This window comes from Hemiscyllium ocellatum, chromosome 34 (assembly GCF_020745735.1).
Source record: "Hemiscyllium ocellatum isolate sHemOce1 chromosome 34, sHemOce1.pat.X.cur, whole genome shotgun sequence".
Classification (NCBI taxonomy): domain Eukaryota; kingdom Metazoa; phylum Chordata; class Chondrichthyes; order Orectolobiformes; family Hemiscylliidae; genus Hemiscyllium; species Hemiscyllium ocellatum.
The window spans coordinates 26,643,877-26,660,289 of record NC_083434.1 but is presented as its reverse complement, the minus strand read 5'-3'; the positions used below and the strand labels follow the sequence as shown (position 1 = coordinate 26,660,289).

Below are 16,413 nucleotides of genomic sequence, written 5' to 3'. Positions count from 1 at the left end.
AAGTCTGAGACTCCTTACTCTTGGGTCTTCTTACCTGCCTCACTTTCTTAACCAAGAACTGCATATACCCAATCATAGCAACATAGACATCATCACAGCAGTGCGAACTCAGAACTCAAACAAGTGCACTCAATTTGCAACATCAGAGTGCTCCTTTAGGAAGGAATCCTCCTCCAACACATTCATTGGATGCTGAGTGACTGAAACTTACCCTTTCATGAAGTTTCTCATTGAGTGAAGGCTCCTTCTGCTGAGTCCTCTTTACCTTCAACCATTTAACCAAAGGTTTGATTGTCAGACCCTGAAAAACATCACAATGCAGTCAGCATTATCACTCAACAGAATCCAGCACTTCTGATATGAATTCAGTGCAGTAAGTTCTTCAGACCAGTGCATGCAAGTTTAAAATAGATGTTGTCAATTCATTCATACGTTTTCTGTGTCACAACAGTGAGTGCGCTTCAGAAATATTTAACAGTTAGCTCCCTATTAGGTAACATCATCAGAGAGAGTCTCTGGTGAAGCGCTGGTGGTATGCCCCGTCTCTCTATTTATAGGTCTTGGTTTTTTTAAGGTGGATGATGTCATTTCCAGTTCTTTTTATCAAGGGAAGGTAGATAGGGTCTAAATCGATGCATTTATTGATGGAGTTCTGGTTAGAATGCTATGCCTCTAAAAATTCTCGCACATGTCTTGGTTTCGTCTGTCCTACGATGTGTGTGTTGTCCCGGTCAAAGTGGTTTCCTTCTTTGTCTGTATGTATAGAAACTAGTGCTAGTGGGTCACGTCTTCTGGTGGCCGGTTGGTGTTCATGTATCCTAGTGAAAGTGAGGACTGCAGATGCTGAGGATCAGAGCTTAAAAATGTGTTGCTGGAAAAGTGCAGCAGGTCAGGCAGCATCAAAGGAGAAGGGGAATCAACATTTCGGGAAGAAGGGCTTATGCCCGAAACGTCAATTCTCCTTCTCCTTTGATGCTGCCTGACCTGCTGCGCTTTTCCAGCAACACATTTTTTTAAGCTCATGTATCCTGGTGACAAGTTTCCTACTAGCTTGTCCGATTTAGTGTTTTTTACAGTTCTTGCATGGTATCTTGTAAAAGATGTTAGTTTTGCTGGTGGTATCCATTGGATCCTTTATGTTCATTAGTCATTGTTTAAGTGTGTTCGTAGGTTTGTGGGCTACCAGGATGCTAAGGGGTCTGAGTAGTCTGGATGTCATTTCTGAAATGTCTTCGATGTAAGGTAATGTGGTTATAGTATTTGGTTGCGTTGTGTCTGCTTGTTTGGGTTTATTTCTGAGGAATTGATGGATGTTTATTGGGTACCCGTTTTTCTTGAAAATATTGTATAGATATTTTTCTTCTGCTTTTTATAGTTCTTGGGTAGCTGTAGCTCATTGAAATAATGTCTTGATGCAGCTCCCTTTGTTGGCGTTGGAATGATTGCTTCTGAAGTGAAGTATTTGGTCTGTGCTTGTTGTTTTTCTGTAGACGTTGGTTTGAAGCTCTCCATTAACTGTTACATCTAGAAATGGGAATCTGTTATCATTCTCCTCCTCTTTTGTGAATTTTATTCCTGTCAGGATTTTGTTGAAGGTGTTGTATGTTTCCTCTAATTTTTCTGTTTTGTGATGAAAAAAGTGTCATCTACGTGGTGGACCCAAAGTTTAGTTTGGCTATAAAGGGGAGGGCAGCTTGTTAAAGTCTCTGCATTACTGCTTCCACTATGAGCTCTTGTGTTGGCAATCCCATACATGTTCCGTTGACTTGTTTGGAGGTTTTGTTATTGAATGTGAAGTGGGTGGTGAGGCACATGAGGGGACTAAGCTTTTCAATACGGACAGAGAGGAAGTGGGATGCTTTATCTTCTTGAGAGTGCCCCAGTTGAAGAAGGCACCTTCGAGAAGTTAGTAACCAAACCCCCTTTCCTTCCTTCTGTTTTAAAAACTTCAATTAAAGAAAAAGCCCACACAGTCCTCTTCAACTGCTCAGATGAATTGTATTGTGGCATGGGCATGAGATTCTGGGGCCAATTCAGTTTTTAACAAATTTAATTGAGTCTTACTTAGTTATATTGCTGGTGGGTTGCTGAGTTCAGTCCTCTGCAACTCTCTGTATATTTCGGGCATGACCTTGGAGTTGATGTGAAGGTAGTGGGACAGGCACCTTCCCTATTTCACATACTCAAATTAAGGAACAAGGAGACATAAGCCACACAACTGAACGGTATCAGTTGTCATTGGGAATCTGTTGTTAAACATATTGAATGGTGTTGAAGTGTATGAGATCCTGATGGGCATAACGAGGTATAATGTCAAAGGGAATAGAACAGAGTCTGTTTACAACATTGTCTGTGCTATTGCCTTGGGTTTCTGTAATTCAAAAAAACATTTATATAATGGCTTTTCCACAGTCAGAGAATGACGTTTTGGAGTGTGGTTACTGTTGTTGTATAGAAAACACAGCAGACAATTGTTCACATCTAAAGCCCAGGAACAGCAAACTGTTAATAGCCAGAACCACTGATGTTGGTTGATTAATATTGGTCAGGCAACAGGCCTCACAGCTCTTCTTCAAGTCCACACAAGATCTCAGTTTAACAACATCTTTGAAAGATAAAGTAACTGTTTGACTGAAGTACTGTATAAGCTTTGGATGGTACGATGTTGACGGTTACCTGAAAGATGATTGTGAAGTACACCACAATGATGGTTGTACTGACAAATAGCCGCTTCTCATGGACATGCTTCAGATCCAACAACACCACCAGAGCAAAGGCCATCGACCCACGCAGGCCTCCATATGACATTACCACCTGATCTATCATCTCCAACTGCACCACACGGTAGTGATTGAGAATCCAGGTCTGAGCTACAACACCTACAATATTTAAAGAGTACAAATATTTTAGTTGGAACTCAAATCTGCTAGCATGACACATTTAAGTCAAGGTCACAGCATATTCAAACCATGAATTCCTTGAACCATGTGACATTTGCTAAGATCGGTATCCAGATGGTGCATATGAATAAATGAATAAATAAGCTTCTCAGCCCTTCGAGCCTCCTCCATCATCCAATAAGGTCATGACTGGCCTGAATTTAACCTCAAATCCATATTCCTGCCTACACACATAAGTAAAGGGTAACAATGTTATCAGACATCTGTCGACCTCTACATTAAAAATACACAAAGATACTGCCTCCGCTGCCTTTTGAGGATATGTTCCAAAGATTCTCAATCCTCTGAAAGAAAAATAATCCTTAACTATGTCTTAAATGACCAACTTTCATTTACATTTAAACAGTGACTCCTACTTCTAGATTTTCCCTTTACTTATTCATTCTGTCAAGTGTCTTTCCCAATCCAATAGATACAAACCTCATGTATCCAACTAGGATTGGACAATTGGACAATCTGCCCATTTCAGGTCTTAATTTAGTAAACCTTCCCTGAAACGTTTCCAATGTATTTACATTCTTTCTTAAATAAGGAGACAAATATCGTACACATTACCCCTGAAGTGTTCTTATTACCACCTTGTGTAGCTGAATCATAATGCCCCTTTATGTGTATTCAATTTCTCTGGTAATGAACAATAACATTCAATCTACTTTCCTAATAATTTGTAGTACTTACATACCAACCCTTTACAATTCATAAACTTGGATGCATGCACTCAGATCCATTTGTACCTAAAAGCTTGGCAATCTCTTATTATTGAAATAATAAGTAATAACTTCAGTCTTTCTGTTGAAATAGACCATTTCACCTAATCCCACATTATACTCTATTTCTGCCCACTCACATATCCTGTCATTTGGAAGTCTTCTTGTCTCCTCTTCAATATTTAGCTTCGTACCTATCTTTGCGTCATCAGCAAATTTAGCCACCTTACTTTCATTCAAGTTATTTATTTAAATTATAGTCAGTTGAGGCCCCAACACTGATAACTGAGATGAACCACTCGTTACATCTTGCTCTCTGGAAATGATTCATTATGTCTATTCTCTGCTTCCCGTTAGCTAGTCAACCTCAAGCCAACGGGTTACCCCATACACCATGAATTTTATTTTGCAAAAATCTTTGATAGGGTACCTTATGAAATGCCATCTGGAAATCCACCTACAGTGTATCCATTGGTTCCCCTTTATTCACAGTATACGCTACTTATTCAAAGAATGCCAATAAATTATTTAAACATAATGGCTCTTTCACTAAGCCATGCTGACTCTGCCAGATTACTTTGAGTGTATTTAAGTGCTCTGTTATGTCTTTAATGATAACATCTAACATTTTTCTGTTTGCCTCCCTCTTTGAATAAAGAAATACCTCAGCTATTTTAGAATTCAATGGGACACTTCCTGAAGCTAATGAATTTTGAAAAATTCAAGCAATGCAACAACTAGCCACTTATTTAAGAATATCAAATAAAATTCATGAGAACCTGAGCAATTGTCAACCCATGATTATAAATTTCATGAGTTCCTCCTTTCCTTTCTATTCCTGATTGACAGCTATTTCTGGGATGTTACTTGTATATATCCTGTAGTGAAGTCCAAAAAAATTCCAGTTAAATTCATCTGCCCCCTCCTTATTTCCTGTTATAAAATTTTCTGCTATTTTCTATAGGGACAATGCAAATTTTGTTGGCTCTTTTCTTTTTCTTAACTCTAGAAACTATAATTGACTGCCTTTATATTTTTAGCCAGCTTTCTGTCATACACAAATTTTTTCTCTTCTTAATCTTTATCGTCATTTTTGGAGTTTTTATAGTCTGTGAAATCTTCTAAAATGCCATTTATCTTTGGGCAATTATATACTTTTTAATTAATTTTAATACAATGGTCAACTTTTCTTAGTTACTGTGGATTCTCCCTTTGCAATTTTCTTTCTTGGAACACACCTAACCTATGCATTCTGAAATATCCACCATGTCTTTATTGACGTATCCCTCATCACAAATTGCCAGTTCACTTTCGCTTGCTGATCTTTCATCCCCTAATAAATGTTTTTAGATCCACTCTTCTCTCGCTCAAATGTTAGGTAAAATCCAAATATATTATAGTCTCTGCTACCTGCAGGCACCTTCCCCATGTGGTCATTAATTAATCCTCTTTCATTGATTGATATCAATTGTAAATAAATTAATAGATTGTGATTCAAAAACAATGCATGTAATCTACTCAGATCCTGAATGACACAGGATTAGAGTGGTGCTGGAAAAGCACAGCAGGTCAGGCAGCATCCAAGGAGCAGGAAAATTGACGTTTCAGACAAGAGCCCTTAACCAGGAATGATCCTGAATGACACAGCCCATGATACGATATTTGGGGGGATCACATGAAACGTCAGGCTACAATAAACAGTTAGAAGAAAGGCTTGATGACCATTGCTGAGTGATACAAGTTCTTCAAGGATGACAACACAAATTTTTGTGGCCCAGAGAGTCACAGTCTCCTGCAGCAACAGATTTTGGGTTGCTGCAGCTATTGCCATCTTTAGCAGTGCACTGGTGGTATGTCCTTTGTCTCCTTCCTGCTCTTCTTTCTTCCTCTGTTCCCTTCTGCTGCTCAGGGCTCCACCTTTCCTGCAGAGCATGGTTTCCCTCATCACCCCTGGGCCAAAGCTCTGTCACTCTTACTGTCATTGCCAGCTGGAACCTTCCTTCTGGCAAAGTGACTACTCCCAGAGGATGCAAACCTAATTCAGAGCTCTGACCCTGGGTTTCCATTCTCCTTGCTAATTATGTAACACCAATGACATTCCTGCATTGAGTGTCCTTTTGTCCTGCTGGCTATTTTGTGGGGCTGGATGATGTGCTGGAGGAGTCAGGACTGCACCCTCACTATGCAGCTGCCTCCATCCAGCTGATTGGTTTCTGAATAGAATAGTCCATGCACTGCTTTAAGTAATAGGCTTTCCACCATTTACAAGCTTAAGAGTTTAAGTTATTTTAACTGGCCTTCATGAGGAAAAGAGCAGTATTCTTGTTGCACCCCATCCCAACCTGTCCTGGTGATTACTGGAGGAGTTATGATTAGTTCCTTAAAATTAACATGTCACCTGATGCCAGTATATTTTGACCTGACCTATCCTAATGCATTGCCATCTTTAGGGCACCCCTAACATTCAGATCTTTATATTTATCTGTTTTTTTTCCAGTTAAAGACACAAAAATAACACTAAAAGTCTTCAAAAGGATATAGATAGGTCATGTGAGTGAGCAAGAAGACAGTATAATTTGAGGGACTGTTAGTCTTCACTTTGGTAAGTCAATGAAATATATTTTTAAATCATGAGAAACTGTCACATGTTTCGCACCAGAAACTCAAAAGGCTCACACATAGGCATGGGATGCAGTTATAAATGCAAATGATATGGCAATCTTTATTGCAGGTGAGTTGGAGCACAACAATAAGAATGATTTGCCTCAAATGCTCCGGACTTTGCTGAGATCACATCAGGGGTATTGTGTGCACCTTTGGCGTCAGAACGTAAGGAAGGGTAAACTTGCTTTACAGAGGATGCAACAAAGATTCATTAGATTAGTCCTTGTGAGGGCTGTCTTTTGAGAACAGTTTAAACAATGAGAGGCCTATGCTCTCCATAGTTTGGAAAAATAATCTTATTGAAATATAAGAGTCTGAGAAGGGATAGGGTCCAGTTGGGTAGGATCTGGTGAGGTGAGCATGGTGACAGGTTAGGGCTGACAGGATTGTCTGTGTCAGGTAATTGGGTTAGTGGGGATTGGATCGCAGGTGGTGTGGGAGAAAGCATCAGGTCAGGGTGTGGGGAATATATGCATATGATGGTAGGCATGGGATCAGTTAATATAGTTATCCTATATTCAGTTATACTATATATTTAACTTTTTTAGAGTAAATACATTCTTAACCTCATGAGAAGCCAACTTAAATGGAGATGTTTGGGGGTTTTGGAAAGTGCCTAAAGAAAATAATCACTCTTCTCTAAAATTCAGAGTGTGCAATGATGGAAATTCTGTGGAGTCATCTTGCTCAATTCCCTTTTATTCTGGCATAATGACTGTCTGGCTAATGGAAAATCAAGGCCATTGTGTTCCTTCTATGGGTATGCATGGCAGGATCACCTACATGATTACCCCGAGCCCTGAATTTTCATCTCATTCATTTTGATGAGTGGAAAATCTCCTCACCATGAATTTGACCCATTTTCAACTTCAGGGGAATAGATACAGAGTCAAATTGTCAAATATGTCTCTATAATTCATCATTGTCCTCTTCCTCCACGTGAACACCTCAGTCAAAACATGCACACATTTATCCCCTAATGGGTAAAAACCATATGACTAGCCTCTCCAAAAAGAGAGATGAAAGCTCAATGCTGGGAATCTGAAACAAAAACAGAAAATGTGAGAAACATTCAGGAAGTTGTACAGCATCTGTAGAGAAAGAAACAAAGTTAGTGTTGATGATCTTCCAAAAGGAATAGAAGGTATGAGAGATTAACAATCTTAGGTGAGTACAGTGCCCGTGAAAGAGGGCAGGGAAAGGATTAAAGGGATTTGCCTGCCTTATCACAGTTCCAAGATCATGGAATTGAAATATTAACTGTCTCTGTCTCCACAGATTATGCCTAATCTGCTGAGTATTTCCTTTAAAAAGGAGTTAGTTAGTTGCCAAATTTGGTAAGGTTCTGATCCACAACAGAGAAGGCAAGTTAGGGCAATTAATTTCTTTTAACAAAACAGGTTGTGACTAGAACTACTTTTAGGTTATTAGGTTATTAAACTAGAACTACTTTTTCTTATGGGAGGAAGTGAGCACTGCAGACACTGGAGATCAGAGTGTGATACTGGAAAAGCACAGCCAGTCAGGCAGCATCCGAGGAGCAAGAGAATATGCTCGAAATGTCGATTCTCCTGCTCCTTGGATGCTGTCTGACTGGCTGTGCTTTTCCAGCACCACACTCATTGACTACCTTTTCTTATGTTCATCAATTTCTCCCTATGCTTGTGTGGCTGCAACACCAGCATTAAACCCCAACCCTATAAGCTTGAAGCACTCACCAATGACTCTGTAGACAGAGATGAAAACCAATGTGAAAAGGATAAAAGGCGTATTCCATGTCCATATCGTCGTATCCACTGCAGATACTCCCAAAAACATGAAGATAATGGTTTCCGCTCCACTTGCCAGCATTTTCATTGTGTACCTGACGGTGATAATAGACTGCTCGCAGAAGTTGGCCTGCACATATTTCTGACAGCAGATACCACAGAATGCGATACTGGTGGAAAAGAACCCAAAGATACGTAAGGATGGAAGAACTGAAAATTCAACAATGTTGCCCTCACCCCCCAACCCCCGCCCCCAAATCAGGCTAGAATATTGAGGTCACATATTCCCTTTGCATCCCTACCTCATCTGGTCAACTTTAGCTAGATGCCTGTTTAAGTGAGATCCAACTGGGTAAACTTGAATAAAAACTGAAGGAACTACACATGCTGTAAATCAAAAACAGAAACAGCTGGAAAGCTCAGAAGGTCTAGCAGCATCTGTGGAGACAAATCAGAGTTGACATTTCACGTCAGTTCTGAGGAAGGGCCACTTGACCCGAAACGTTAACTCTGATTTTTCTCCACAGATGCTGCCGGACCCGCTGAGCTTTTCCAGCAATTTCTGTTTTGGTTGTCAGTAATCTTGAACATGTGCTGAGTCTGGATGGTCTGCTCCTAGGCTTTCTGCAATTATTGTTTCATAATGCTATTCCTAGGAAGCTTTGGAGAAACCAGTGTTTCAGGAACAAGGAAGAATACAGATCTTCACCCCGTTTCTCCTAATGGAAGAACTCAACTGACTGCAGAAACACATTAGCTCTCCCACATACCATTGTATTCCTGTTGACAAAAGAAGAAGATCTGTGGACAATTGCTGTGTGAAATCAGTGAAATTTCCTCCAATTTCACAAAAGGAAACTGAATCTCATCTAAGACTCCATTTGTCACTACAGAAAAGAAGGCTGTCCGTGGATCGCCAGAATGAATCCATTGACAGTTAAACCACAAACAGTACAAGTTTGTGAATTCCCATCATTTTGTTAACTTTCTTGAATTGAGTGGGTGGGGTGGAGAATTTGCAATACTCACCCAAGTTCCAATCTTTACATGCAAATGTAATTTTCTGGGCAACAGGAAAAGTCCAACCTGATCCAGTGCTCAACCAACATCCAGATCACCTCCAATTCCAAAAAGAATCATTTGGTAACAATCAGACACTGTCTACTCTTGCCACAGAAGCCTAGAGACACCATGGTTGATTAAACCAGCCATACAGCGATCTTGATTGAAAACTAGTATTAAGTGGGAATTAAATCTCACACCTTCTAGCTGCAGTTTAGTCAACGAAGCTGGGAGAATAGTTCCTCCTTCCCCTTTATGTTGGATTTCTCTGCCTGGACTGGGAATGATCTTTCTAATGCTAAATACATGGAGCTGAAGGAATATTATAGTCAAAGTTGATTAGTTTTTTCAAAAAAATACTTACGCTAATATAGCAGAAAGGGAAAGCATATCTGAAGTGAGGTAGGACAAGTAAGAAATGACAAAGACAAATCCAGGTTCGATCACCCTCACGTGCTTGGTAAATCTGGTTACCAGGGACAATAGGAATCCAAAGATGATACCAATGGCAATTCCACCCAAACTTACAACAAAGAAAGAAACTAGGAAGAAACAAATAATCCCATTTAACACTTTAGTTTCTTGTAAAACATGACAATATGTGAACAAAGGACATTAATTGATCAACATGTTATTATATATTGTCAAGCAATGTTGGATATTAATATTCAGAGAACACCTTTAGTGCAGTAACACACAGTGAGATGCTTCACATGCAAGTTATCAAACAATAAATTACCACCAAGCCACCTGAGATGATCTTAGGACAGATCATCAAACAGAAGCATCTTACAGGAGAAAAGAGAGGTACACAGGCAGAGAGGTTCAGGGAGAGAATTCCTTAGCCTTTAGGGTTTTGCTAACTGAATGCACAACCACCAATGTTGGAGCAATTGTAAACAGGAATCTGCAGGGGACCAGGATTAGATAGAACATAGAGGGATGGAGGACTGGAACAAGGTTTTATGGTGGCCATGGAGGGTTTTGAAAACAAGAATGAAGATTTTAAAATCAATCACTACTATAACTGGTAACTAATGTAGGTCAATGATCACATGGATGATAATGGATGGGACCTGGTGTTACGCAAACACAGCAGCAGAGTTTTGGATGAACTTAAGCTTATAGTAGATGGGAGATTGATTGGGAGTGCAATGCTACAGCCATGTTCAGACGGAGCAAAGACTTCAACAGATTAGCTGAGGCAGGGGAGAGAGTTGAATGATTTTGCAAAGTGATTGTAATAGAGTCACAGAGATGTATAGCACTGAAACAGACTCTTCGGTCCAACTCATTCATGCCAAACAGATATCCCAACTAATCTCATCCCAATTGCCAGCGCTTGGCCCATATCTCTCTAAACCCTTCCTATTTGCAGATCATCCAGATGCCTTTTAAATGTTGTAATTGTACCAGCCTCCACCATGTCCTCTGGCAGCTCATTCCATACACGCACCACCCACTGTGTGAAAAAGTTGCCTCTTAGGTCTCTTTTATATCTTTCCTCTCTCACCCTAAACCTGTGCCCTCTAGTTCTGGACTACCTCACCCCAGGGAAAAGACCTTGTCTCTTGACCTTATTCATGCCCCTCATGATGTTATTAACCAGTAACCTCAGTCTCTGATACTGCAGGGAAAACAGCCTCATCCTATTCAGCCTCTCCCTCTAGCTCAAATCCTCCAACCCTGGCAACATCCTTGTAAATCTTTTCTGAACCCTTTCAAGCTTCACAGCATCCTTCCAATAGAAGGGAGACCAGAATTGCACACAATATTCCAAAAATGACCTAACCAATGTCCTGTACAGCTGCAACATGACCTCCAAACTCCTATACTCAATGCTCTGTCTAATAAAGGAAAGGATACCAAACACCTTCCTTACTATTCTATCTACCTGGGACTCCACTTTCAAGGAGCTATGAACCTACACTCCAAGATCTCTTTGTGCAGCAACTCTCCCCAGGACCTTACCATTAAGCGTTTCAGTCCTGCTCTGATTTGCCTCACCTCACATTTATCTAAATTAAACTCCACCTGCCACTCCTCAGCCCATTGGCCCATCTGATCAAGATCCTGTTGTACTCTGAGGTAATCTTATTTGCTGTCAACTACACCTTCAATTTTGGTGTCATCTGCAAACTTACTAACTATATCTCCTATGTTCAGATCCAAATAATTTATATAAATGACAAAAAGCAGTGGACCCAGCACAAATCCTTGTGGCACATCACTGGTCACAAGCCTTCAGTCTGAAAGGCAACCCTCCACCACCACCCTTTATCTTCTACCTTCAAGCCAGTTTTGTATCCAAACAGCTAGTTCTCCCGGTATTCCATGAGATCTAACCTTGCTAACCAGTCTACCATGAGAAACCTTGTTGAATGCCTTACTGAAGTCCAGATAGGTCACGTCCACCACCCTGCCCTCATCAATCCTCTTCGTTACTTCTTCAAACAACTCAATCGAGTTTGTGAGAATCATTTCCCACACGGAAAGCCATGTTGACTATCCATAATCAGTCCTTGCCTTTCCAAATGTATATGAACCCTGTCCCTCACAATTCCCTCCAACAATTTTCCCACCACTGATGTTAGGCTCACCGATCTATAATTCCCTGGCTTTTCCTTACCACCTTTCTTAAATAGTGGCATCATGTTAGACAATTTCCACTCCTGTGACTATCAATGATACAAATATCTCAGCAAGGGGCCCCACAATCATTTCACCAGCTTCCCACAGAGTTCTAGGGTACACCTGATCAGAATTTATCCACCTTTATGCGTTTTAAGACATCCAGCACCTCCTCCTCTGTAATATGGACAATTTTCAAGATGTCACCATCTATTTCCCCACATTCTATATCTTCCATGTCCTTCTCCACAGTAAACATTGATGCAAAAGACTCGTTTAGTATCTCCCCCATCTCCTGTGGTTCCACACATGGGCTGCCTTGCTGATCTTTGAGGGTGCAAAAGTGAGCACTACAGGATATGCCTTGTTCCTGATGAAGGACTTTTGCCTGAAATGTAAATTTGCCTGCTCCTCGAATGCTGCCTGACTTGCTATGCTTTTCCAGCACCACACTCTGATCTTTATGGGGCCCTATTCTCTCCCTAGTTACCCGTTTACCCTTAATATCTTTAAAAAATCCCTTTGGATTCTCCTTAACCCTATTTGCCAAAGCTATGTAATGTCCTGTTTTTGCCCTCCTGATTTTTCTCTTTGAGTATACTCCTACTGCCTTTGTACTCTTCTCAGGATTCATTCAATCTCTGCTGCCTATACCTGACACATACTTTCTTCTTTTTCTTAACCAAAACCTCAATTTCTCCAGTCATCCAGCATTCCCTACACCTACCAGCCTTGCCTTTCACCCTAACAGAAATATTCTGTCTCTGGACTCTCATTATCTCATTTCAGAAAGCTACTCATTTTCCAGCCATCCCTTTACCTGCAAACATCTGCGCCCAACCAACTTTTGAAAGTTCTTGCCAAAAACCATCAAAATTGGAGTTCCCCAATATAGAACTTCAACTTTTAGATCTGGTCTATCTTTTTCCATCACTATTTTAAAACTAATAGAATTACGGCCGCTGGCCCCAAAAGTGCTCCTCCACTGACACTTCAGTCACCTGCCTTGCCTTATTTCCCAAGAGTAGGTCAAGTTTTGCACCTTCTCTAGTAGGTATATCCACAAACTGAATCAGAAAATTGTCTTGTATGCACTTAACAAATTCCTCTCCATCTAAATCCTTAACACTATGGCAGTCACAGTTTATGTTTGGAAAGTTAAAATCCCCTTGGACAGTTAAAAACCATAACCACACTATTATTCTTACAGATAATTGAGATCCCCTTACAAATTTGTTTCTAAATTTCCCACTCACTATTGGAGGGGGGGGGGGGGGGGTTCTATAATACAATCCCTTTCAATTTCTCAGTTCCACCCAAATAATTTCCCTGGAGGTATTCTCAGGAATATCCTCCCTAAGTACAGCCATAATGCTATCCCTTATCAAAAATGTTACTTCCCCTCCTCACTTGACCCCCTTTCTATCCTTCCTATCGCATTTGGAACATGAAGCGCCAGTGCTGTCTATCCCTGAGCCACGTCTCTGTAATTGCTATAATATCCCAGTCCCATGCTCCTAACCATGTTCAATTGCCATCCCTATTAGGACTCTTACATTGAAAGAAATGCAGTTTAATTTATCATTCCTACCTTGTCCTCTGCTTTGTCCCTGTCTGTTTGACTCGCTCCTTTTCCCAACTGTACCAGTCTCAGATTGATCTCTTTCCTCAGTATCTCCTCCCCACCTTACTGGTCTAAATCCTCCTGAGCAGCTCTAGCAAATCTCCCTGCCAGTATCTTAGTCCCCTTCCAATTCAGGTGCAAACCATCCTTCTTATACACGTCACTTCTACCCCAGAAGAGATTCTAAAGATCCAAATGTGAAATTGGGATTTAATCTAGCAGTCAAATACAACTCTCAGTTTGTGAACAGGCCAGTTGGATGAGCTTCAAAGTTGCCAGGCAGAGCTATAGAGTCAGTGGCTTAGAAACATAGACTGGGACAATTAGCAACAGCTTTAATCTTCTCAGTATTAACATTTAAGAATGTCGCTGTGAAATCATTCTCGACTCTGAGTTAAGAGATTGTAGTTCAAGTTCCACTTCAGAGATTTATGCAGGCATTCCAGGATGACTCTTCAATGCAGTCCTGAGAGAATGCTGCACTGTCAGAGGTGCTTGCATTTATTCTCATTGTTAAATTGATAACAATAGTAGCTTGCTGGGCTACAACAGGGGGCTGTTTAACTTTGCATGCATTGGGGTGGGAATGGAATCACATATAATTTGAATCAGATAAGCCTGGCTGGTTTCTTTCTCCTAAAGGACATTAAGCAAACAAGTTAGGTTTTATTGTGTTTGTCTTCCTTATGCTCGTTATGGTCTGGTCCATGGCAGACGCCATCTCCCTGGCTCTACACTCATCCCTGCAACATCTGGAAAACAGGGATACCTATGTCAGACTCCTGTTTATTGACTTTAGCTCTGCCTTCAACACCATAACTGCAACTAAACCCTCTGCAAGTGGATCCTCGACTTCCTGACCCATAGACTGCAATCTGTACCAAAAGGCAACAACACCTCCCCATAATAATCCTCAACACCACAATTCTGTGTTATACTCCCTTCCAACCCCCACCAATGGGCAACAGGTACAAAAGTTTGAAAATACGTACCAACAAATTAAAGAACAGGTTCTTCCCTGCTGTTATCAGACTTATGAATGGACCTCTCATATTGAATATGGCATTTACTATGCTTTCCTTTATTGGTCACAGCATTGAACACAGGAGTTGGGAGATCATGCTGTGGCTGTACAGGACATTGGTTTGGCCAATTTTGGAATATTGTGCGCAGTTCTAGTCTCCATCCTATAGGAAGGATGTCATGAAACTTGAAAGGGTCTGAAAACATTTGCAAGAATGCTGCCAGGGTTGGAAGGTTTGAGCTATAAGGAGAGGTTGAACAAACTGGGGCTGTTTTCCCTGGAATGTAGGAGGCTGAGGGGTGACCTTATGGAGATCTATAAGATCATGAGGGGCATGGATAAGGTGAATAGACAAAGTCTTCTCATTGGATTGGGGGAGTCCAGAACTTGAGCGCGTATGTTTTGAGAGAGAGGGGAAATATTTAAAAGGGATCTAAGGGGCAACATTTTCATTCAGGGGGTTGGTGCATTTATGGAATGATCTGCCAGAGGAAATGGTAGAAGCTGGTACAATTACAACATTTAAAAGGCATCTGATGAGTATATGAATATGAATGGTTCAGAGGGACCAGCCAAGTACTGAAAAATGGAACTAGATCAATTTAGGCTATCTGGTCAGCATGGATGAGTTGGACCGAATGCTCTGTTTCAGTGCTGTACATTTCTATGACTCTATTAGAGTTGATCTTTCTCTGCAACTTCTCTATAGCTGTAACGCTATATTTTACACCCTGATGTATGTATGTAAGGTATGATTTATCTGGCTAGCACACAAAACAATACTTTTCAATGTATCTCGGTATATATGACAATAATAAATCAAATCAGTTGGACCCTGGTACCTATGCCTTTGAAGTAGTCCAGGCCTTGAATATTCCCTGCTCCAACTGCAACAAATGAGTTAAAGACATTGTACAGCACCTAAAAAGGAAGAGAAAAAAATACACTCGAGATCAACTCAAGTTACAGGAAAGACATTTTATAGAACTTAATGCAAATTGAAATACTGCAGATGCTAGAAATCCTAAATAAAAACAGAAAAGACTTGAAGTACTCAGTAGCACTGGGAGTATCTGTGCAGAGACTCAGAGCTAACAAGCTGAATTTTTATGATGGATATCAGTGCCCTAATACCAGTTAGCCTTGAGCCAGTGCATGCCAGCTGCAAAACCTGCTCAGCAACCTAACCACAGACTGTCCCCAAATTGGCATGCTGTTGATCCACTCTCCAAATAAGAATGACGTGTACGCTCCTGATGCTCCCCAGCAACAGGGCCAGAAATCCTGGCACCTCACCAACACCACTGGGAGGGGTAATCATTGTAAAGAACACAGGAGATGTGAAACCTTCCAGTCCTAGGTTTAAGTACATTAAGAAATTCACAAAGCCAAGGGCTATGGTTAGCTCAGTTAGCTTGGTTAGTTTGGTTTGTGATGCAGAGTGATGCCAACAATGTGGAACCAATTCCTACACAGCTGAGGTCACGAGGAAGGACTCTCCTTCCCAACCTCTCCACTTGCCTGAGGTTGTGACTTTCAGTTTAAACTGCCAGCAATCATCTCTGTCTGGTGAGAGGGACAGCCCTGTAGTCTCGCTATGGAGACTAATTGATCTGACTGTGGCTTCAATTCCACTTTTCCACCCATTCCTCCTACCCTTAGATTCTTAATTAAGAACCTACTTCCAACTTTAAAGTCTTCCTTCCACTTCACCACATTCTGGGGAAGGGAATTCCTAAGACTTACAACCCTGTAAGGGGTTTAAAAAAAGTCTGCTCATCTCAGTCGAAAATGGGAAACCATTTGTTACCACGGAGCCTTCTCTACTGGACTGCTGGCAGAGAGGCCACCTCCATTTGGCTAGCAGTTTCTCCACATGGCAAACATGACCCTACCAGCAGGAAAGAGCCAAAGGCAGCATAAAATGACCCCTTCTTTGTCCTTTAATCATATAAATCAGCTGCCTGCCTCC

At 40.9% G+C, this 16,413-nt stretch overlaps 1 protein-coding gene across 1 annotated transcript in view; it reads right to left on the bottom strand.

The window, feature by feature from the left end:
• LOC132832336 (sodium/hydrogen exchanger 3-like) overlaps positions 1-16,413 on the bottom strand; it is a 60,982-nt gene that overhangs the window by 25,969 nt on the left and 18,600 nt on the right. Inside the window, exons 3-7 of the mRNA XM_060850259.1 lie at positions 15,284-15,362; positions 9,527-9,704; positions 8,050-8,270; positions 2,677-2,879; positions 212-301 (exon numbers count right to left, since the gene is read on the bottom strand). Coding sequence (XP_060706242.1) covers positions 212-301; positions 2,677-2,879; positions 8,050-8,270; positions 9,527-9,704; positions 15,284-15,362 — 771 coding nt within the window. The remainder of the gene's footprint in view (positions 1-211; positions 302-2,676; positions 2,880-8,049; positions 8,271-9,526; positions 9,705-15,283; positions 15,363-16,413) is intronic.